The 24,093-nt window shown below is 51.1% G+C and overlaps 1 protein-coding gene across 1 annotated transcript in view; it reads right to left on the bottom strand.

Moving 5' to 3' along the window:
- Positions 1-24,093, bottom strand: part of DIPK1B (divergent protein kinase domain 1B) — a 39,713-nt gene that overhangs the window by 4,844 nt on the left and 10,776 nt on the right. The window contains exon 2 of the mRNA XM_050926757.1: positions 21,583-21,717. Within this exon, the coding sequence (XP_050782714.1) occupies positions 21,583-21,717 (135 nt within the window). The remainder of the gene's footprint in view (positions 1-21,582; positions 21,718-24,093) is intronic.

Raw genomic sequence — 24,093 nt, 5'->3', positions numbered from 1 at the left:
ATGAAAGGCGGGTCAGACAGATTTAACCTTAATGCAGAATGCAAACAGCCAATTCAAAGGAACTAATCGCCCCATCTGATTGTGGCACTCTCTACTCGCTGTCCTGCTCCATGTAAATCTGTCAGGCGAGTCATGCAGGATGAAACCTGCAGCTGTCCAGCCTACCCACCACCATTTTCACAGGGGGTTAACTTCAATTCTTGCTGCTAAGGCTTTTAAATACTGATCTAGAACAGTTTGAGTTACTGGGAAAAAAAGAAAACCAAAAATTAATTATAAGAGGCAGCTGGGTTCAGTTCAGTTTCCGACTCTGTGACCCATGTGCAAATAAACACAGAAGAGCCTGTAGCAGCTGAGTACTTTAACTATATGTTATGAACTGCTGCCAATCTTCTCTCTAAGTTAGCCTCTGAAATTGATGTAAAGTTCAGCCACTCTTGACTAAGAGAGCTATGCTTCCCTCCGTGGGAGTTAAACACAGCCAGTCCATGGCCATTGGCCTCGAAATGAATCAGCATGAAAACCAGCTGAATGATCAGCACAGTTTACTTCTTTCCATAGTCTAGCACCTCATTGTTTACGTTTTGAGATTTGCATCTTCCTCTGAGCACAGCGAGATGCTCTTCAGGCAGCTCGAATCCTATTTGCTCTCAAAGAGTGCGTGGAACTTTAATGTTGTGTCCTCGTTATAGATGCAGCCTTTTAGCTTTCGCAAGCCCGTTCCTGTAGGGTAACCTCGCTAAAAGGGGGAAGCCAACGACCAAGAGCCCATGGGGGCAGCAGTGCCAAGTGCACAGCGCACAGCACCCCACAAACCCTCATATTTTGAGAGCTGCACAGACTCCTGGGAGCGGAGAAGCGTTTTGGTATCTCCAGGGCTGGAACTTGTCCTTGGGAGAGTATCATGGCCTTTGTGGGGGGGCTTTTTGCTTCCAATTCTCCTGTTCCTCCCCTGCTCCCCCCCCCCCAATTGGTAAACAAACATCGACTACTAATTTTTTTTTTTAAATCATGGATTCAGGTGTAACTAGCTAACGGATATTGTACCTCATACATAAAACTAAAGTGATGTTAATTTACTGCTATTTACTATAACCCTACAGTAAATGATTCAGAGCTTAGGCTAGCTAATGGTTCAGTAGCTATATGGACTAGTTTTATATTGTTAGATATGTTTTAAATAGGTTTTATACAGTTTGGTCAAAAGGACACCGTCAATTAAAAAAACATGCACAGCTGTCTGAAATTATATTTTAATCTATTGGTAGAAGTTGACCAGCTAAAATGACAAGACATGCAGATTAGAGGAAAATACATACTGCTCTGTTTTTCTGTTTGTTTACTTTGTGAATTCAACAGCATTTTGCTTATAGTCAGTTTCACAGTTTCCTCTTCTCGGGGGTGAGGCCTTTCAGCCAGTAACGGGGTCAGGGAAGAAAACTTTACAAACTAGATAAGGGCAATTGTAAATACACAAAACTTGTCTGGGGGATTCAGCTATGTGGAGGTGTTCTGTGCCTCAGTTTCCCCACCTGTAACTTGGGGATAATGATACTGAACAACTGCATCTGCGTGGGTGAGGCGTAACTCATTCATGTTTGCAAAGAGCTGTGAAATCCCAGAGGAGCTATATCAATCCAAAGGGCCAACATTTTCAGACGTGGCTGGTGATTGTCGCATGCCCAAACAGAGCCAACAAGAAGGGTCGTGATTTTCAGAGGGCAGGTGCTCAGCCACTTTCTGAAAGTCAAGCCTCTTTGGGGCTCAGGTGGCATCCCCACAAAGGGCAGTGCCCAAACTCACCAGTCACTTCTAAAAATCTTGCCCAAGAATTTCTATTATAAAGAGCCAAGGCTAAGGTAAAACTGGCTCCTATAACTTCAGCTGAGCTGGGTCTAATTTTTCCACATGCCATCTACATTTGGCTTTATGCAAAAGCAGACTGTGCAGCTCAGCTGGAGCTGTTGTCTTTCCTGGCAATTTGCTCTGACCTGTTGCCTACAGCACACGTCCAGCCTCTTCCTGGACACTATCAAACGGCCATCATCAGAAGCAAGACAGCTGATAAGGATGAGCCCACCGCTTGGGAATGGAGCAAATTCCCCCACCCAGGCATATGTGCTGCACATTTGTCTACCCAAATGGCTGCATTAGCCTCTCTGTTCTGAAAGAAACCCAGCCCTTTAAGCCCACTCTGTCCCAGGCTCAGGCCTGCCCTAACGATCCAGCAGGCATCAATAAACAAATTAGTCCCCGCAGGCAGGGGGTGGATCAATACTTGGTAATCACTCATTCCATTGTGGCAGTCTCCATCTGACAGAATGAGTAATACCTTAATTAGGACGGACGGGCAGGCAGCTCAGCACTAAATGACCTGCTGCTCTCACTGGGGGGAGATGGGCTGCGTGGTCACCGCATTGCTTCCCTCACTTGAGTTGTTTCACGCCTCTCTTTGCCCAGCTCTCAGTAAGAGCAAACAGGATGCTCTGGCTCAATTTGGAGATGGTGCTTTCCAGCCAGGACACTACTCTCCAGATGAGGATGAGTCGCAAACTGAATCGGGATCCAAACTCCCCCATCGTTCAGGGATGCGGGGGTTCCCGTTCGGCCTCTTATGGTGCTAAAGACCAGCCTCAAAGGGCCAGGCGCTCAGCTGTGCTGTGAAGTGGTCAGGGCTAATGAGCTGGGGGGAGTTTTCTGAGCCCCTCTCCAGGTGAAATTGGTGCTAAGGCATGTCCCAGCCTACAGGAATGGGAGCATCTGTCACTAGAGATTCCTCCCCTCTTTAGCACAGGACTACAACTTTCCTCCAGTTAGTGCCATTGCAATCTCAAGTCTCACGGACAAGGCCGGGGCTAGGGGAGGGGAAACAAGCCACCTTGGTTTGCTTTCAGTGAACTGCAATTTGAGATGGTCACATTGACCCTGACCTAGGGCTTCATCCTGCCAGGGGCAGAGGGCCCTTTGAGGGCACTGGGCATCTCTTAGGAGTGTTCAGCACCTTGTGGGATGAGCTCCCATCACTCCGTTTATACGAAGAGGGCCCTCTGGCTCTGCTTGCTATGGTGGTGATAGAAGAGGGTTACCAGCTGGGTCAAACAGCAGCACCACAGGAGAACCAGATGGGGAAGCCCCTGAACTCCCCACCCATGTAGCTAAACAGGGGTGGGGAGAAGCACCCCACTTCACACAGGGACAGCCAGCTAGCTAGAGCATTCAGGGGAAGCTGCCAGGCCCTGGAGCAGAGCTGAGAGTCCCAACCTTGCAAAGCTAGGGAGAGTCAGTAAACAGGCAACACTATAAAGCAGGGGGTTGTGAGTCTGAGGGATTGGTTACAGCTGGAGTTATTCCTGATTGACCTGCTGGGTTGAGCTAAACCGGAACAAGGCACCTCCTGTTCCAGAATCAGAGCGGCCCTAGGTGGAGTAAGTCAGGAACCGTTACCCAGACACAACTCTGTGTAGACAAACGCTGAGTGGGAGATGGGCTACACCTGCCATCCCTGAGCCTGGCTGATTGGAGAGCGGGTGGGGAAGGTGGCCAAGCCTTTGAAAGGGCCTGTCTGAGGCCTGGGTTGCCCTTAGGTAGGTAGTGACTCTCCTAGTTGCTACAGTGCTAGGGCTCTTGTGGAGGGATTTCTTGAGAGAGGAAAAACTTTTTTTTAAAAAGTCTCCTTTGCTCAAGCTGTTGTGTAGCTTGTAGTGGGGGGAGAGTCCAGGCAGGGAAGCCTGGGGGTATGCCAGGTTGCTGAGTAGATGAAACACCTCTGAGGTTTGACAGAGGAAGGGGCAGCTGCTGGGAATGGGGGCTAGCTGGGATGAACCTGAATCAGGGAGAGAAGAAGGAGTCTTGCCGTGTGAATTCATTCTGTGTTTGCTACGATGGCTGGTAGAGCTGCTGGGGAAGGCGAGGGCTGGATACAAATCAATGGTGACTAGCGGCCGCATAGAAACTGAAAAAGCATTTTAAGGGGGAGGGGGGGAGGAGGTCTTTTACACCTGCCTGGCCAAATGAATCACTGTCCCAACCTTGCAAGATAAGGCTGCCTTCCCTCCTAAAGCCATGTGTCTTATTCTGTCCTCAAAGGACCCCATTTCTGCCCCTTCCCAGCAGGGCTGTGCACCTGTCCATGCAGCCTGGGCACTGTCTGATCCACAAGCTGATTGATGCTTTGATACAAATGAGTCAATTCAAGGAGCTGCCCGGTTCTCCTCTCCCAAGGCAATGTAGATGCTGCCACCTGACCAAGCATCTCCTGAGATCTTGGTTCAGAGGCTGGATTCGTAGCAGTTGTTGCCAGTTAAGAAGTTTGGGCCCTGCGGTGACTTGGACTTTGAGTTAGGAAAATAAATGGGTCTTTCCAGTGTCCCCAGATGACATTGACTCTCTCTCCTCCCCCAACTCCCACCAACAGCTCCCCCCACCCCCAGAGGGACCATTCTGAGCTTGCACCTGTGCAGTCTGGCAGCAAGGGATTGTGCTGTGAAGGCCTGTGCAGACATCAGCACTGTGCTCACCCTGGCTGTTTGGCCTTCCCCAGCGGCATGCAGCCCGATGCACCTGCAGCTCCCACCAATTCCCCCCTGAGCACGCAGGGCCCTGGGGATTCAGGCCTGGGAATAAGCCTCTGAAAAAGAAAGCAAAGAGCCAGGTGAGCTGCTGTCTCATCCAGGCAGGGAGGATGCTTCCAGCAGCACGTGGCCTGTGTACCCCAGTCCAACACTTCCCCAGTGGGGCTGGACCAGCTCCCCCAGCTGACAAATGAACCCTCAGCTCAGGAGGGCTGGGTGCCTGCAGCAGCGGGCTCAGCATGGCCAGATGGTGGACTCCTGCACCAGGTTACAAATCCTGCCTGCTCCCACCCACGACCTGCCCCAGCAGAATCGGTTAGAGCCGACAAGGGAACCCAAGGTTGCAGACAGAGCCTGAAATCCAGGCTACCAGTGAGACACAGCTGGGGTAAAGCAGGGTCAGCAGAAACCCAGCCCAGCCATTGCCCACTGCCAGCTCAGCACACGGCAGGGGAAGGCGCCCTTACTAAGGCTGGCAGGCTGCACTCAAAGGCACAATGTTTTGTGTTCCTGTAGTATCCATCATGCCCCAGGCTCTGCCCAGGAGATTTCACGCACTCTCCTTCGCCCTGCCCCAAAGATCCTGCTGCCTATGGAGTCATGTTCTGAGGTTGTGATGTGTCTCTAAACCCATTGGGCCTAGATTTCAAGCACCTCCACTGCTTGGAGCACTCAGCTGCAGGGTATGGGCCACCTCTATAAACCAGTCTAGAGAAGGAGAACATGCATCCTGCTTACAGGATGAGGGACTGTAGCCTCGCTCTGATGAGGACATGGGGGCCCCGGTAGAAGCCAGTTGTACATGAGCTCACAGAGGGCTGAGGCAATTCTTGGATGTATAAGAAGGGGACTAGCAAGAGAAGGGAGCTGGGATTACCCCTGTACATGGGATCAGTGAAACCATCATTAGATACTGTGTTCGGTTCTGGTGTCCACACTCGGAAAAGAGGTAGAAAAGAGGTGGAAGCGGCTCAGAAAACAGCTACCAGAATAATTTTAAATCTGGCAAACCTGCCTTATTGTGAGGGGCTTAGGAAGATCAGCCTATTCAGTTTTATCAAAGAGAAGACTAAGAAGTGACTTGATCGCTGTCTATCAGTATCTAATTGGGGAGACGGCTTCTGCTAACAGAAGGCTCTTTAATCTAGCTGGCAAAGGCATAACAAGATTCGATGGCTGTAAGCTGAAGCTAGGTAAATTCAGGACAGAGACAAAGCACACGTTGGTGTTTTTTACAGTGAGGGGAACTGACAACTGGAACAATTTACTAGGGATGCCAGGGATCCGCTGTCACTTGATGTCTCTAAATCCAGATTAGATCTCTTTCCACAGGAGATGATCCAGTTCGTCTAGAAGTTATGGGCTTGAAGCAGGAATTACTGGGTGAAATTCCATGGCTGGTGCTACACAGGAGGTCAGATTAGACGATCATATTGGTCCCTCCTGGCCCAATATTGATGAACGGTGTGCCCACAACTGGAATCCCGTGCTTCACTCCGGTCACCCAATCTGTAACAAATCTACAGCAGAACTAGCAGGAGGTTCAGAGACAGCAGTGGAAATTATCAGAGGCTAGGAGAGACGCCCAGGGAGAGCCTGAAAAGTTTGTGTTTAGTTTGGCAGGGGGGAGTGAACAGGAGGGAACGTGATAGAGGTATGAAAAACGAATGGTCTAGAGAATCTTTGTTGGTCTGTCGTGTCTATGTAGAAGGCAAGTTTCGGGCAGGGGCTGTCTTTCATTATGTGCCTGTTCAGCGTCTGGCATAATGGGGCCCTGCACAGCAGTTGGGGATTCTGGCCGCTACTGTCACACAAGCATCGGAATAAATAAATAATGCTGGGGGGGAGACGGGGAAGAATAGATTTTTGAAGCCAACACGATCATCTCGTCTGACTTCTTGCATAGCACAGGTCAGAGACCACCAGCCAATAGTTTCTCACCCATATGTGCTGGAATTACCAGAGCGATGCGTGTTTTGTTGTGAACAGCTCGCTCCAAGTTGAAAGTCTAGGGGCCTGCAATCTACCCCCTGCACCCTTCTCCCCACACAAGCCTCCCCCCCAACACACATTTTAGTGGGAAATGTATGCCAGAGCAGCAATGAGCTTGGCTGGCCATGTGGGTGGACTCTCAAACGGTGCTGGTGAAATGACAGCAGCAGACCCATGGGGCACCAAGCATTTAATCATCCCGTAGCTATTCCATGTAACGATAAGTGCACTCCCAAGGCCAGGCCTATCTATCCTGGCAGCAATTTCCAGCAATACTGTCATTATGTGTTCCCTCATCAAGCGGGCTCGTTAGGAGCAGGGTTGATTCGGTGACATCTCACCAAGTAGAATCAATTAATGTGTCAAAACAAGGCAGGCATGGTAGTGCTGAAATCTGAAATGAGCACAGCGCGCCTGCAAATGAAAAGGTTCCCTACCCAGGGAGTCGTTATTAGCGATAAAGCTGAGAGGGGAGGGATCTTAGCACAAATGGGGTGGGATCGCGGCTTTACCGACTGCTGCCACATTGGGGGTGAGCAGAGGAGTTCGGCACGAGTGGCAGTTCCTAGATGCAAGCTGCCTGCAGAGACGAGTACAAGGTACAGAGATCAGGTGTCAACATATACCACAGCAGCAACCTCTCTGACCTCTGAGCGGGCATAGCATGTGCTTTCCCCCTGCCAGCCGGTGAGGAAGGGCCCCTGTCTTCTCACGCTGGCACCCTAGAAAATCCTATCAAAAGGGTAGTACTGGGAACAAACAGGAGAATGTACATGCCAAGAGAAAAAAACCGTTAAAATAATGAATCTGCCAGGCACTTGGTCTGAGGGCGTCAGTCAGCTAAGTCTCACAGCAATGGCAGGGACGAAGTGTTTTTAAATCCATTTATACTGAGCGACAGCAAAGTGAAGTGATGACTCAGTGGATGAGAACCCAGGAGTCCTGACCCTCAGTCAACAGCCTTAAGTACAGGCCTGCAGTCTCCTTCCAAAGCTGAGAAAAGAACCCAGGAGTCCTGACTCTCAGCCAGCGGCTTTAACCACAGGCCAACACTCCCTGTCAAAGCTAGGAACAGCATCCAGGAGTCTTGACTCCTGAGTCCAGGTTCTAACTTCTAGACAATGTTCTTTATATTGGGGGGAAAAAATGACCAAGTAGGAAGAGGCCATAAGAAAGGAACTGACTGTGAGTTAGGGACAACCAGAGCATGGGGTTGCCTCCCTGACATCCTGGCTAACAGCTATGGATAGACCTATCCTCTAGGAACTTATCTAATTCTTCTTTGAACCCAGTTGCCTTCACAACATCCACTGGCAATGAGTTCCACAGGTTGATGGTGCGTTGTATGAAGTAGTACTTCCTTGTGTTTGTTTTAAACCTGCAGCCTATTAATTTCATTGGGGGTTCTTGTGTTATGGGAAGGGGTCAATGACACTTCCTTATTCACTTTCTCCACACTTGTCATGGTTTTACAGACCTCTATCGTATCTCCCCTCAGTGGTCTCTTTTCTAAACTGAACAGCCCCAATATTTTTAATCTCTCCTCATACGGAAGCTGTTCCCTACCCCTGATCATTTTTGTTGCCCTTCTCTCTTGCACTTCTTTATAAGGGTCCGTGTATGCTTCCAGGTCCCTCTCACGGGGAATGTGTGCTTGCGGGACGTAACAGGGACTCCTGCACATTAATGCATCCTTAATGGCCTAGTGCTTCTGACCTCCTGATCTTCCCTTCCCGTTATTACTGCAGGATTAGTGATCGGGTGCCCACTGCCTGACACAATTAACTCAGTAGTTACTCACTGAGGACGATCAACGGCTGCTGTTAAAATCTCATTAAGGGCGGTTGGAGAGACAGCGAAGCTGTCTGCGAACGGCTAGGAATCTCCTTGCCAGAGAATTGGAGCCATGATACAAAGGAGAAAGGGATAACTAGTATAACCAGGAGCTTCTCCCTTAACGCCTCAGCCCAGCCATGTCGGACTAGCCCCAGCAATGCACCCGACCCTCTCACAGAGGGGCCTGCAGGGCAGGCCCTTGCCAGAGATATACTGATGTGTTCAGGATCTCCCCAGAGTGGCCACACACGCTGCATCTGTTCCTCTGGCAGAGCAGCTTGTGTGCTACAAAGCCTTGGCACAACCAGGTTGAGTTCCGGCTGGCAGCCTTTCTGGGGCATTTCACTGCTCGTCTCGACTCATCGATTTTAAGGCCCGCAAGTCTCCTTGTGATCCTGCAGCCTGACCCCGTGCCTAACACAGGCCACTCAGCAATTCAGGTCAATCGCGTAACGTTACATTAACACAACTCCTCGGTGTTTCATGGCTTTTGTTTGGGCCTCTGTACCGCTGAGTGCTAGTTCCAGAAGCCACAGCTTTCCCCCACTTCTCTTTATTATGCAGCTCTCACTAAGAGGCCCTGCTTTCCCTTGGCAGGCGTGGACTGAAATCATTTTGCTGCCGTTCTGCTGGTGCACCGTGATCTCCCCTGACACAGGAATCGCTTTGTCATTGCCTTGACATTGTAACTTCATTTCCATGGCCTGACTTTGACGTTAATTTGCCGCTGTCTGCCTGGCCTAGCCTCCTCTCTGCCGACACCTAATTAAATTGCTTTGCCATCCTCCAGACAGGACAAGCTCAACTCGCTCATTATGTGACTTCCCCATGTGACAATGCCACATCCTGGGCTATTAACAGGGAGGGGAATTAGGAGTTACAAAGAGTTCTTGGGGCCCAGCTTTCAAACCTGAATATTTTAATATCTCAGCTCCCCTTTGCCAGGATGCAACATGCTTGAGCGCAGTTAGGCAGCTGGTGTGCTCAGACCACAGCCTATCATGCTGACCAGGACTGTCTTATTGATTCCTTGTGCTCCCCAGGGGATCTGCCTGTATCCATCGATTGGCTCTTGCCTCATACTTAGATTGTCAGCTCCTTGGAGCAGAGATTGTCTTCTTCTGTGTTTGTACAGCCCCTAGCGCAATGAGGCCCTGGGCCGTGACTGGAGCTCCTATGTGCTACTGCATTACTAACAATGCACAATATTATTCAACTGCTGTAACAAGCTAAGGGCCCAGGCTCTGAACTCCTTCCCCACTCTGGGACAATGCACGGCTGTAGCTACTCACCAGTGGGTGTAAGGGGTTCACAGTCTGGCCCTACATGGCTGAAATCCACAGTCCAGGATAGCTGGCTTGGGGAGTTGGACTCAAACTCAAGCATTATAAGCTTGTGCCTAGGAAAGCCTGAGAGAGAGGAGCCGAGAGAGGGAGCGATCTCTTCGTAAGGTGCCCAGAGGCCACAGTGATGGACGTGGCATTACAATTCTAGATGGGTGGACAGAGGGACTAGACAGGCAGATAAAAACACCAACGGACAAACTAGGTGAGAATGAAGCACCGCGGTAGCAGGGAGCTGATTCGCGTTACTCTAACAGCCCTGGTGCCATTCAACCGTGGCCCAAACCCAGAGGGCATTGGACGAGAACAGGGGGAGGTTTTGTGGTGCACTCACGGTGCTAAGCAAGGGCTCCGACCGCCCCCTTTAGCATAGGCTCAATTCGCTGCTGAGAGCTGCAAACCTGTTCAACATCCGTGCTCTTGAGATCTGCCTGCCATTGCGATAGCCTCTGGCAACCCCTTCCTCCCATGTCCCACTAGCTGCTCGGTGTCTGCCACGCGTGTCACCCTGCATATAAACCCATCATTCTAACAGGCTTCAACAGCACGATAATGCTCCCAGGACCACGGCTATGGTCTCCCTGCTCCAATCTTGCTGCTCGTGCTATTAATTTACATCTAAGACACGGCAAGTCTCAAGCAAAAGCATTCCCTAGCTTCCGACTGCGGCATGACCCAGACCAGTCCACAAGCCTTCGGCCCTGGCTGTTGGGGATCGCTGGAGAAAACGCCAGTCACAGCCTACAGCTAGGGTGCTGTAATAGTAATGCAGCTGTCATGAGACAGAGGGAGAAGCCAGGAACAAGGGTACAGATTCGTAGGCTTGCTGATGTGTCACAGAGGGATTACTAGAGCAGGCAGCTGGCGACAGGTAGGCAGAGCGCGAGGAGAGATGGAACGATAAATTCAGGGAGCTGAGCTGCTGTTTTCCAGGCACCTGGAGACGCTTTCCCAGAAGGAGCTGCCTCTTTGTGTCTGCATCATGCCTCCCTCTGCTCGATGCCTATTCTCTAGCGCCTTTCAGCACAGGGTCTGCCATCGGGTTCAGGCACTGGCCTGAGACTCCCGAGACCCGGGTTCAGTTCTCGGTACTGCCACAGATGCCCTGTGTGACCTAGGGCAAGCCACTTTGTTTCTCTAGGCCGCAGTTCCCCCTCTGTGACATGGGGTAATAATCCTGAGTTGTCTGTTTAGACTATAAGCTCTGCAGGGCAGGGACTCTCTCTCACTACATGTCCATGCAGCACCTAGCACCATGGCTTCTGATCTCCACTGGGGTCTCTCTATCTAAACAAGTTCTAATAATAATGTGGCCCCATAGGCTGAGTGGAACGGAGGTGAGCACATCTGGGGTGTGTGTGGCGGGCAGGGAGGGGGCGCAGGCAGTGGATTCACAGGAGTGCGTCACAGCAAAGTCCAGGCTGCATACAGGGAAATGCTCAGAAGGCCATTAATGGCAGCTGTCAGGGAGCACCGTCTGCTGTGTAATCCTCTGTCTGCCAGCAGTTCAGAGAGGGAGGCAGGGATCTCCTTGGAGACCGAGCCAGCCAGCATGAGACTAGGATCAAGAAGAAGTAGGGTCTGCCATGGCAGGGGAAGCGGGAAAGAAAACGGAGCTGAGGCTGGCACATTGATCCATGTCCCTGCCACCACATCTCAACCCCGGCAGTGCCCGGGCAGAGCTAAGGCTCTGCTGTCCTTCCATAAAGCTCTCACTCCATAGACACACACACACACCCTGCCCCTTACCTTGGTCACCGCCGTCCAGTCACTAAGCTGTAATCACCAGTCCACAGTCTCCTACGGCAGGATACCAGCCAGTCCCATTGAAGTCAATGGGGCTCACTCATCCCAGCCCCACCGTCTCTGGCTAATCAGTAGGTGTCTGCTTCCATGTCCCCACCAGACACACCCAGCTTCTCAGGTGCCCTTGCCAAGTGTATGCCGGGTTCAGAACCACCCTTGTGCGGACACGGACATTCCACCTGCTGCTGTCATATCAGCCCCCCGGCTCTTTCTGCCAGCGCCTGGGACACCTGCCTGGGGAGAGGGGCCAAAGCACCAATCGAACTGGGCATGATTGGTCTTGAGAAAGGAAGATGGAGCAAGGACCTGAGAACAGTCTTCAAATACGTTATAAAGAGGCGAGCAGTGGATTGTTCTCCATGTCCACTGGAGGAAGGACAGGAAGCAATGGGCTTAATCTGCAGCAAGGGAGATTTAGGTTAGATCAGGGATTCTCAAACTGGGGGTTGGGACCCCTCAGGGGGTTGCGAGGTCATTACATGGCGGGGTCGTGAGCTGTCAGCCTCCACCCCAAACCCCGCTTTGCCTCCAGCATTTATAATGGTGTTAAATATATTAAAAAGTGTTTTTAATTTATAAGGGGGATTGACTGGGAGGCTTGCTGTGTGAAAGGGGTCACCAGTACAATAGTTTGAGAACTGCTGGGTTAGATATTAGGGAAAGCTTTGTACCTGTAAGGGCAGTTACGCTCGGAAACTGGCTTCCAAGGGAGGTTGTGGAATCCCTGTCATAGGAACAGGGATGGTGACCTGGCCCTTCCTCAGCGCAGGGGGCTGGACTCGATGACCTCTCCAGGTCCCTTCCAGCCAGGCATTTCTATAAGCCTATGACCTGAATCTGTGTCCCAGACTGGGCCCTGCCTTCATGGTTGGAAGCCATGCCAGTAGCTTTTCCCCACTTTGTCTCCCCCTGCACGGCTGCAGAGGAAACACCAAACATCTCCACAAGCAAGCCAGCCCTCTCTGGACTCCCAGCCCCCCAGCAGCAGGAACTCTGTCCTTGTGTGCTTTGCAGCCAAACCCTGCACGCTCCACAGGTAGAGAAGGTTCAAAGAAGCATCCAGGCTCCTAATTCCTCATCCCTTGTGCTGATCCCAGTCCCCAGCCTAGAACCCACTGTCCCCACCTCACTGTGGACTGACTTATAAGCCTCTCTGCTACTAAACTGCCACAGCTCACGTCTCAGCACCTCTCCTCTCCTCTGTTCAGGGCTGCAATCGGTTACAGCCTCTTCTGAGCCCATCAAACTGGTTTCAGTCTCTCCAGGTCACTGCACAGTTCTCTGCACCATCATCCGATGATCAGCAGTGCATGAAGGATTTTCAGGTCATGAAAGTTTTAGAGATTTTTGACTTTTTGGCCCAATTTGGGACAGGAAAATTTTTCAAAAATCTGAAAAATTCTCACGGAACGAGAAAATCCATAAAGCTCTAAGAATCATCCTGCCTTCCTGCCACCCTGTCTATTTAGGGTCTACGCTCTATGGGGCAGGGACTGTCTCCTCCTGGGCATTTGCATGGTGCCTGGCACAATGGGCCACAATTTTAGCGGGGGCCACTGAGCGTAACCATAATACAAACTATTAATACATCCTCATAAAGAGGTGTTCAGCTCCGATCACCCATCGCTCCACACTACTGCCCAGCAGATCACCACTTTTTGGACCGTATCAGGACAGAAAGGCAAACAAGCTCTGGTCTCTCCTTGCTCTTGGTACCCCTGCCAACCTCTACATCCTCAGCCGCCTGGCTGCTGCATGTTTTCCAGTGCCCTCCCTCCTCCTGTCACCCAGCACCTTGCTGTGCAGTTACCCCCTTCGCTGCCTGTACAGCAACTATTCAATCAGATGGGAGGCAGGTCACGCCTCATTTAACAGCCAATAAATCGGGGCCTTAAGAACTGCTCAGTAGAGGCCGCTCCCATCCCCAGCTCTCGATGGTGCATTTTGGCCCCGACACGCTAAAAACTTTGGATTTCTCTCCCTCTCACTCACTCCAGTCCCTGATCCGTTAACAAAACATAGTACAACCTTTCAGTAATCAGGGCTGATTAAAAAGCCTGTCTCGGTAAGTGTGTGGGGGAGAGGGAGAGAGAGAGAGAGAGAGAGCGAGAGAGAGAGAGCCTGCTCTCTCGAGACTTTCCTTCCATGTTGAGGACCTTACCCATCCCTTGGCTAGGTGAATTCCTGGCCAGGTGTGGAGAGTTGCCCTGGAAGGCAGTGGAGGTAGGTACGCATGCAGCATGGGTCGGCTGTGCACACAAGCTGGGGAGCAACACGCAGGTATCTGCACCCACCTACTCACTACCTGCTGTGTGAAGCCTTCAGCGTGAAACCAGCCTCCGTTACCCACTGTGCGGATGACTCAGTCCCCTTGGTCAAGTCTTCCAGCTCAATGAGGGGTCATGGAGGGATTCACCTCTGGGAAGGGGGTCAGCACAAGGCCTGTGCACCAGTTAATAACAGTACAGAAGGAAATGGTTCAGATTGTGACCTCAGTAACAACCCTATAAATCAGGAATAACTTCACGGAAATCATAAGGCTCATGGGCAGAGCACTGGACTGGGATACAGGAGACTTGGGTTCTATTCCTGGCTCTGCCATGGGCCTGTTAGGTGACCCTAGGCAAGTCATTTTCCTACCCTGTGCCTCAGTTTCCCCAAGTGTAAAATGAGAATAATGATACGGTCTCTCCTTTTGTAAAGTGCTCCGGGATTGACTGATAAGTGCTATATAAGGGCTAGATATAATTATTAGGAAGGGATTACCCCATCTAGAACAAAATCTGTTCCAAACCGATGCTATCATTTTCCCTTGTCTTTTATTAATTAGATCACAAAGCAGATTTCATTCATCAGGGTTGCTGTCGGATCCGACTCCAGCAGCATTCACAGTAAAGCCTCTCCTCCCCACTTCATTCCAATTACAAGAATTAATCACCACTGAAGGCAGATCTGATGTGAACACTAGACTGGCTAGTCAGTCAGGAGCGACCCCTGGAATAAATAACAATAGGCCAAAATGCTATCTAGCTCTTGTTCAGGCAAAACAACCACTGAAGACAACAGAAGGTTTGTCTAAGTAAGGACTGAGCATTGGCCCAATACGAATATCTTGCATATCATCCCAAAGTGATAGGTAAACTGTATGGGGAGTCACTTCAGCCCCCACTGAAACGCGGCCACTTCTGGGTTGGAGTATGGCAGCTGTTTAACAGCACACAACAGCACTACACTGCAGTCTAGAAGAGATGCTGATACCGAATCTTATAGCCAACTTAAAGAGAGAGGTTTGAAGTTGCCTGGCCCCAAATTTGATCTATTTTCATCTTTTTCACTCTGTTTTCAAAGTCTATGTAATTCTTTGTATAGCTTTTTCCCCACAGTAGAAGCTGAAATGTTTTTTTCTTCTGTAAGTGTGATCTATGCTGGCAGCTATTTACAAGATGCTGCAAAAACAAGCCAGTACACTCTCATGCTTCAGGGTATAGGCTGAGCACTAATTGCTTGGCGGTCAGGAAGAAACTGCCCCCATGTGAAACGTCCAGCACCTTTCTCTGAAGCATCCTGTCGCTGGCCACTTTTCAAGTCATGATACCAGCCTAGGTGGGCCAAGGGTCTATTCTGGTCAGACAATTCCTAAGTTTCCAGGATACTCAGCTCCAGGACTCATGAGCCACCCAAAAACCAAACACACGCATGCAACCCAGGACCTGTGAGCAACCCTCCAATAACAAAGGGAATATTCAGTCTGAAGAAGAAAGAGAATTAAGGCCCAGGCAGGACTATGAAAGTCACATCTCAGGTTTCCAAGAACTAGGCAGGTGTGGGGCAGGGGCACGGGTACCAGATGTGGGCTGGCAGCTGTGGGGTATGCTCCCTAGGCCACTTCCCATGGCTGGTCCAGTGACAGCTGCTTCTCCTCGGTTCATCCACTTTAATGCCTGCTTGTCTCTGCCGAGCTGCCCAGCAGAGCGGCGCCACTCACACACAGCATCGTGTCATCTGGGCATCATGCACAAAGCTTTCATCCGAGCCATGGAGGAGGGGGATCCCTGTGACCACAGGGCTGGCAGCACGGAGACAGCCCTGGCATGGGCTCGGAGGGGCAGGGAGCATACCGGGCACATTGGTGGGCTCACACAAGGGCCGATTCTCTCCTCATGTTACAAGGGAGAGGTTTTGGGTTCAGGGAGAGGTGACTGAGTCCAAAGGAGCCAAGACGGAGCCGGGTATCCAGCGAGCGAGGATTGCCCTGAACAAAGGGCCCCGTGTGAGCACCCAGAGGACCGGGGTCAGTTCACAAGGCATCGAGTTTCCGCAGATGTCAGTTACTATGCACAGGGCTGTTCCTCACCGCCGCCCCCCACCACTCCCAGTCCCTCTCTCCCCTCTGAGTTCTACACAGGAGCTACCACACGCTTCCTAGCTGCAGAGTCAGGATCAATAGCAGGAGATTAAGACAGGCTCAAATGGGTCAGCTGGAGCAAGCTTCAGAAGCCTACCTCCTCCAAAGGGCACTCAGGCTCCAAAGGGAACTCAGGCCTGGAAATGCACAGGTTTCCCCAGGCCTCAGTGGGATAGCAGTAGAGGGACGGGCTTGGACACACATACATACACCTGTTGTTTGGCTGTGACCCCCAGATGGGATGAACTGATCTGACTTCAGAGCTCTGCCAATGATCTGGAACCTCATTGTTCCAGCCCCCTTCCAGTTCCACGCCCTGCTCAGAGAAGCTCTGGTGATTGTTATGCGGCTCCAGTCCCCTGGGCAGTTCTAAAGCTCTGGGGCAGAGATTCCTCCAGATTTGCCCCAGCCCTGGCATGCTCATGGCACCTCTGCAGGTGGAAGTGACTCCTGCCTCCTCCTCCCCTGTGGGCCCGTGCGGCTCAACTTCCTGGGGGTGACAGGACCAGGTCGGGGCCCGGGATCATTCCCTTCCTGGTCTGAAGTGGAAAAGACCCTTCATGGCTTTAAAATAAGAATCAAAAAAGGAGATGAACGTGCCGCTATTTCATTCTAATTTTGACAGCAGAATTTAAATCCTTAACGAATAACTTGTTAGGAGGTATTTAGAACCCCAAAGGGATATGACAGAGAGTTAACGATAAAATTGATGGACAGTGTTGCATCGTTTATTCAATATTGTCTTTCTCATAGCTCCCCCCATCCACCATTCCTTTGGGTTTTAACAGCTTCCCAGAGCTGGCTGGCTCAATTAGACAGCTCAGCCTGCATGCCAGATGAAGCATTTTTCAATCCCACTAACATCCTCCCTCCCCCACTGCTGCTTTCTTCCTTCCTACTATCGGATTAGAACGTAACAACGTTACTACGGCCATTTGCAGGAGTCGGTTAGGGCTGGTTAGTGGGGTTAGGGGGGAGAGTTAATCTGTCTCAATGAAACCCACAGCCAGGAAATACATTTCTGGGAATTTAAATGGAGTGAACACACACACACGCACGCACATGCGGAAACAAACCCTCACTCGTGGACAAGGCTGCACAGACACAACCACGCTCACGCCAACGGGCATTCGCACTCAAACACATGTACACAGATGTTCACAAGCATGCACATACACACACAAGCACATGCATGCCTATACATACAAGCATCCATACCTGTTGACACACAGTAGCTCTTTTTATCATCAGCCTCGCAGCAAAGAGATCTGTCCTGCAGGCTCTGAGCTGGAAAGATACTGAGAGCATTGCATCAGGGGGAGTTCTGGGTGCTCAGTGGATGCTCAGGATCAGGCCCAGAATGATTTTCTTTGCCAGACTAGGATTTGTACTGGGTGGGTATAACAGGAAGACACTGGACTCCATCCTATGATCCTGAAAAATGGCTACCTGTCCATCTCTGTGTGCATTTTGCATTGGCACAGGATATCCCTGCATTTTGGGGGCATGCCCCCCCACCTCAAAAAATCCCTCTCCCACCATTTGCCTCTCTAGTCATCTTGTCAGTCTGGGAGGTTTGCACGGCAAGACAAACTTCTCCCAACACAACAACAGGCTGCAATGGGACCCGCAGGATGTTTCTGTACAACGTCACCATAGCGTCATGAAACGGCCGGCGCGCTGCAACCCAGCCTCCAAAGCACGTGGATGTTGTGTCCCAGTGTCAACACATGGCACAGGAGTCTCAAGGTGGGGTCGCTTGCTTAGCCCCCCACAAATAGCCATTCAGGCAGCTGTGATCATTGCTCGTGGGATGTGTACTCACCCCAAACCAAACCAGCATGAGGCTGGAAAATTCAGCTTCCCAGACATGTTGGTCTAATACCCTGGCTCAAGGCATTCAGCTATGGCTAGGGTGACCAGATGTCCTGATTTTATAGTGACAGTCCTGATATGTGGGGCTTTATTATATGTAGGTACCTATTACCCCCCACCCCCGTCCCAATTTTTCACACTTGCTGTCTGGTCACCCTAGCTATGGCTCTCCCTCTAGTACCTGCCCCCATCCTTCTCCTTACTCCCAGATGAAGGACTTAGGACAGGATTTTCCAAAGTGACTAGTGATCTTGGTTAGTGCAGGCCCAACCTGAGTCACTCTGAAGCGGTCTGACTTGAGGGGTGTTCTGCTCCTCTGAATATTATGCCCCTTTGAGGCACCTGAAGTTGATTACTGACGCACCCAAAGTCACTAGCTGCTTTGCAAATCTTGGCCTTATTCCTGCAGCTCAATAGTTGATGCTTGTGCATTTGGTACCCAGATCCCACCCTCCAGCCGATGGTGCTGTCGAGACGTGTTAGCACAGCTCTACATGCTGGCTGTCCCAGCTGCCCTGCTAGGTCTCTCCTATCTAGCTATCGGCTCACATCCTCTAGGGTCAGAGGGCTCTTCTCCCGCAAGGGAGCGGACAGTGTCCTAGCACACACAGGAGGGAAAATGTTGTAGAGTGGGAGGAAGCTGCTACCTTCCCCAGGATCAACAGCACCTCCACACCCTGGATGATGCTTCAGCGGGTGGATCTCCAGGAAATAGATGGGTTGGAGATCAGGAGGCTGTCTGGGCAAGTGGCCACATTGCCAGGGCTGGGTTTTAGGGAGGGGGCTTTGGAGGAGGGAGGCAGGGCAGAAAACTACTGTGGAGCAATGTCACTTCACAAGGTGGCAACATTTGCAATTTCCTTTCACTGCTTGAGGTCCTCGCCTTCTCACATGTTGTGCCTGCTCTTCCCCACATGCCGGGGGGACAGGATGCTGCTGCTGTTGCTAAGTGACACAACTGCTGAGTGCAGGGGAAATGGGGCTGCTTTTGTCCCGTTCTTGCTATATGAAGCCAGGGGCCTGGTCTCAAGCCCTGAAGACCAGCTTTGTGAGCTGGAGCAGGCTCAGGGCCTTGGGATGCCTGTCCTGGCAACAGTACTCTGAGAAGGAGAAGACATTGACTCCTTTTTTAAAGGAGATCTGAATGGAAGGGGCCCTGTCCCAGTCCTGGGGCTCCATGGGCGCCCCTAAAGCTGACTCGGGGCCAGTGTTATTTCCATTGCGGAAGGTTGGGTGAGAGCAGAGGTGAGTTGAGACGAAGCAGAACCCAACAAGTGTCAATGGGGTTAGGAAGGCAGTAAGAAGTGAGCCAGAGAAGCAGAAAATTCTCCGGCATCTACGCCTCATTACACCGCTGAAAACTCTTGTGTATGTTAACTGTGGCATAGACGATCTTTGATTCCCCACTAATTACAGCTATCAGGTGAATACTAACTGGGCTTCTTTGCAGGTCAGAGGCTTCTGGCACTGGGAAGTCACAGACAGGAAGCACTGGGCGAGCGTCTTGGACCACGAAAGGGGTGTTCACTCTAATTAGACATCCCTTCATAAAGCCCAAGGAGCCTCGTAAGAAGCACCATGATGGTTTGAAGCAGCTTTCCAGCCATCACCCTGTGGAATCCTGTAGCCGCACTTTGCGGGGCTGCTTGCTCAGCACATCTGGAGACTGCTGGGGAGGAGAAGAGCTGCCCAGGACACCTTCAGGGCACTGGGCGTATTGGCACAAGGTGAGAAGGGGTGAGCAGGGGTGAGTGCACTGCAGAGCAAGGACCCTACCTCATCAGTTCATGTTCTTAGTTATTTGTGTTACCAGCGAGCCCCTAATCGGAGCTCCATAAACACAGAGTTTGAGACAGTCCCCAAAAAGAGATTCTCCCCATGGTACTGAGGGGGAACCGGCACCAAGGCAAGGTGACCAGCCCAAGGTCTCACAGAGGGAGTCTGGGGCAAAGCTGTGATTTGAACCCAGCTGTCTTGCCTGGGGTCCCTTCCAGTCCTACCCATCTGTGACTCTTGTGTCTTGAGACCCAGCCCAGGGCCCTCCTTGCAAGGCCATCTTTCATCTCCAGGCTACTCCAGCCGAGTACCAGGAGCGGGGCCTGAGAGGGGAGAGTCTGGCTACATGTCTGCTCAGCATGATAAGGCTGGAAGTCAAGCCCAGGTCGGCTCCTCAGACACACCCCTTCCCGGCCCTCCTTTACCCTGCCCCTGGGCGCGTGCAAGGGGTTGAGACTCCGCACGGCCCTGTGAGACTGAACTCATTCTGACAACCCCTGCTGCACACAAGGCCCTTGCCACACATTCACGCCATGCATTTGTCAAGAAACGTTTTCCACATTGTTCGCCTCGCTCCATCTCTGCCCACACGGACACGCTCCATTCTCAGATCCCCCGGCAGCCAGTTCATTCAGTAGGAGGTACTCAGATATTAGGGGAATAAAGGCCTTAGAGCTCCCTAGATATGTTATCAAGCACAGCAGATCATCTCCCCACAAAGGGAAGAAGCCAGGTCCATGCAAAAAGCCCTCCAGCATCATTTGGCTACAGTCATCCGCTCTCTTCCATCGGGGAGAAAACAGAAACCTCCCCCGACTCCTGGCGCCTCATAAGAACTCAAACCAAACTTCATCTCAGTCCTGAAATGCTAAAATCAGAGATGAGGCCAAGCCACAAAGCTGGGGTTGGAGATGCGTCCACACTTCTCCAAAGCTTGGGGATGGTCGGGAATTTTCTGACAAAACTTATTTTTGCTGGAAAATGCCAATTTGTCATAACTGAAACCTGTCACAGAAGCAGCTTGGGTTTGATGTTAATGTTTCCCAGACCTGGGGACAAGTCTCCGCTCTGCCTGGGGCTCTATCTGTCTGATTTTTCATAAAAATAATCTCCAACACAGAATGACAAGACATGACTAAATATCTAAATGTTTTGTGAAAAGCAGTGTTTCTCAAACTGGGGTCGCCACTTGTGTAGGGAAAGCCCCTGGCGGGTCAGGCCGGTTTGTTTACCTGCCCCGTCCACAGGTCCAGCCAATCGTGGCTCCCACTGGCCGCAGTTCACCAATGCAGGCCAATGGGCACTGTGGAAAGTGGCACGGGCCTGCAGCGGGCTCTCCCTATACAAGCAGCGACCCCAGTTTGAGAAACACTGGTGAAAAGGAATTCTTGTTTTCTGGCCAGCCCTAGTGTTGTTCTGTCCCTAGGGGGCAGGATCAACCCACTGTGGGAACTGAGACCAGAGCAAAGAATGGGAAGGGACACCAACATCCCTGAATTTGGTGGGCTTCTTGTCCAGGGACTTGGTTCTGTCCCTTATAGAAGCACACACCAGCTATGAAGTGTACATCAGGCTCTGAGCCTCTCCACAGTATGTGAGTGCCTGGATCTTTCACTGGGCTGTTTCTTCACTTCTGAAATGTAAAAACATCATGGAACAGGCTGTTCCCCCTTCATTGCCTGGAAGCCGAAAGCACCAGAAATCTCCCCTATAAGATTCTCAGCCCTCTCCTGTCTTAGTTTTATATATGGCCCCTTTCATCCTCAAGAACCCTCAAAATGTGTTAAAAGTGACACCCAAACAATCACAGCGATCGCTTCCCTTGGGGAAATGTAGCCAGGACTTCTGAGTCCAGTCCCCTGCTCTGATGACACTACCTCCCAATATCCGAAGTCCCCCTCTCCCTTCCTGAGGGCTTTGAAAAACACACAGATCTGAAGCAAAGCAGCAGGAGGAAGTAAAAGTTGCCAGCACTCACGATTATCATCTGACAGACGTGACCTCTGCACAGTTCGGAATAGGATGAGTAATGTATGTACACCACCCAGCTGCCCACGAAGATGCCCAGCCAGGCAAGGAAAAGATATTTCACTTTGATGCCAGGGAGACGACTCTGGAAAAAACAACAGGAAAATGCCAACATTACATACAAGGAATATAAAAGTTAACACTTGAAAAAGGCTAGGCAGGGTGTGTACTGTGACTTATTACACTCCAGGTGATAATTTCACTGTTACATTATCCGTCCTCCTAACCCCAGCTGGTGTATTCCCCTGTTTCCTTGCTGAGCTTTGACTGTGAACTCTCTGGGGCAGGGACAGTCCTCTGTCATTTTTGTTATTTGCGTTGTAGTAGTGTATGGATGGATATTTGTACAGCTCTGAGCACATGGGGGCAGTGATCCCAGATTGGGGCCTCTGGGCATACTACAATGCAAATAACAAAAAGGAGGCAAGTACAGAGAAGAGGATTTGGGCCCCATGGGAGGAGCACTGCTTTCCTTCCTCTAAGGATCAGGTAAAATAAGCAGGTGGCCATGGGTGAGTCTCTGCAAGGAGCAGCAGTATTAAGGTTTTGGCGGCGGTCCCCATAGGGGACATATTGTACAACGAGGATCCTCCATTGGTTCAGACCCGTGGCTGGTGGAACTTGGCCATTGAAGTCAGTGGAGCACTGCTGATTAACACCAATTCACCCCAGCTGGGGCTCTGCCCCCAGTCACCTCTGGGCATGGAGGGAAGGAGCACAAGGAGAATGCAGGAGTCACTCCTCTTCCCCGCTCCTGCAGTCATCTTGAATTTAAAGCACGCTAGATGGAGCAGTTAGGTGCACTTATAACTGGGCTGTTTTTCACTCTCAGAATTACTGGCAGATACAAAGCAAATCACATCAGAGTCACCCACAGCAAGTTCTGCTCCTGCAGAGTCCTTCCTAGGGGAAGAAGCAATCACCCTCCTCTCAATCCCATTGTGTATGCCTACACTGCACTGTGGACCCAAGTTCAGGCTCAGGTTTGAGACCAACCCCGCCCTTCTGTCCACACACAAATCAGTCTGACTCAAGTCAGCTACTCAGGACCCAGGTCCTAGGACCCACTTGGCACAGGGGGTCTGAACCCAAGTCCCACTGAGACTTGAGTCCAAGCCCTGTCATTCTGCAGTGCGGATGCAGCTCAAGCCGCAGATCCAAGTCAGAAGGTCTGCACAGGGCAGCATGGATCCATTAGCCCAGGTGAGAGACCACAGGTCCAGCAATTGTAAACCCAGGTTTACAATGCAGTGTGGATGCTCCAGCCTGGGCTTGGACACACTGAGTCCACTAGCCCGGGTCCCACTGACCCAGGCTTACAATGCAGTGTAGACACACCCATGCTGCCCTGCTGCACAAAAGCCCAGCTGGAGGGAGTGTCAAAAGCCTCAGGCTGAGATCAGAGGAGTCTCGCTGGTTTCTGCCCAACTCTAGTCATTTTTTTCACGGATTATAGCCCCAATTAAGCTGAAATGGGGCTTTTGTCAGCCCCTAAGGAGAGGAATTGCCATCGAAAAAGCTTATTACATGTGGAGGCGAGAGGAGAAGGTCACCAAACAGGCTGTAGACATGCATTACTATCAGGGGAAAATATCCTAATGGCAGACATGTGAGCTGTGTGTGTGGCCATGGGCATATGTAGTCACGTGTGGATCTGGGTACATACCTATTGGGGGAGTGTGTGTGTGTGTGTGCGAGCATGTCTGTGTATATGGCCTTGGGCGTGTGTACGGGAGTGACTGTGACACAGATCTTCACTGGCAGCTATACACCTTGGAGGACCTGGGCCTGGGAGATCTGTGTCTGCGTGTGTTCGGGAGGCATGCTCACGTGATTACATTTCCACATGGAACAGTCTGAGCACTAGCAGAAACTTCAGACTTTCTGTTCTCAGTAACTCTTTTTCTAACCTTTATTTTGGTTTATCCACACACCCCAATCTCTCATGTAACATGGCTGCGAGTAGGTCATTTGCAAATTAAAGAAAAGGAAGATTATGCTGTGAGGATCCAAGAAGTTGGCCAGACTCTTCAGTACAATGGAGATGGGTAACCACATGTCCTGAAACTCGGAAGGCGAAATCAAATGCCAGCTGACTCCTAGGTTTGGGGTGATGTCACTGTGCCCCAAGATGATGCAGCTCTGTCACTGCGATGCAAGAAACGTCAGCCCTTTCCAAAGCAAATATTATCTGTTATGGGAGAAATGAGGGGCAGGGGTCTACAGAGCCCTTTCCCCACCTTCGAGTCCCTAACACCATGCTGGTGTTTTGGTTCAGTGCCAGCTCGGGGGAGGAGGGGGAATCACCCCTGTGATCATGTGCAGCCCCTGGGGTTCTCTTTGAGCTCTCATCTCCCCTGTACAGAGCCGCTCCAGCGCTGCCTTGCTTGGGAAAGCTCACAATGCAAGCGCCTATCTCATGGCACATGCTGGGCTCAGCTGGTGTATGCCAGCACAGCTC

This window comes from Gopherus flavomarginatus, chromosome 17 (assembly GCF_025201925.1).
Source record: "Gopherus flavomarginatus isolate rGopFla2 chromosome 17, rGopFla2.mat.asm, whole genome shotgun sequence".
NCBI lineage: Eukaryota > Metazoa > Chordata > Testudines > Testudinidae > Gopherus > Gopherus flavomarginatus.
Note: the sequence above shows the minus strand (reverse complement) of the source record. Positions and strands in the feature narration are given on the sequence as shown.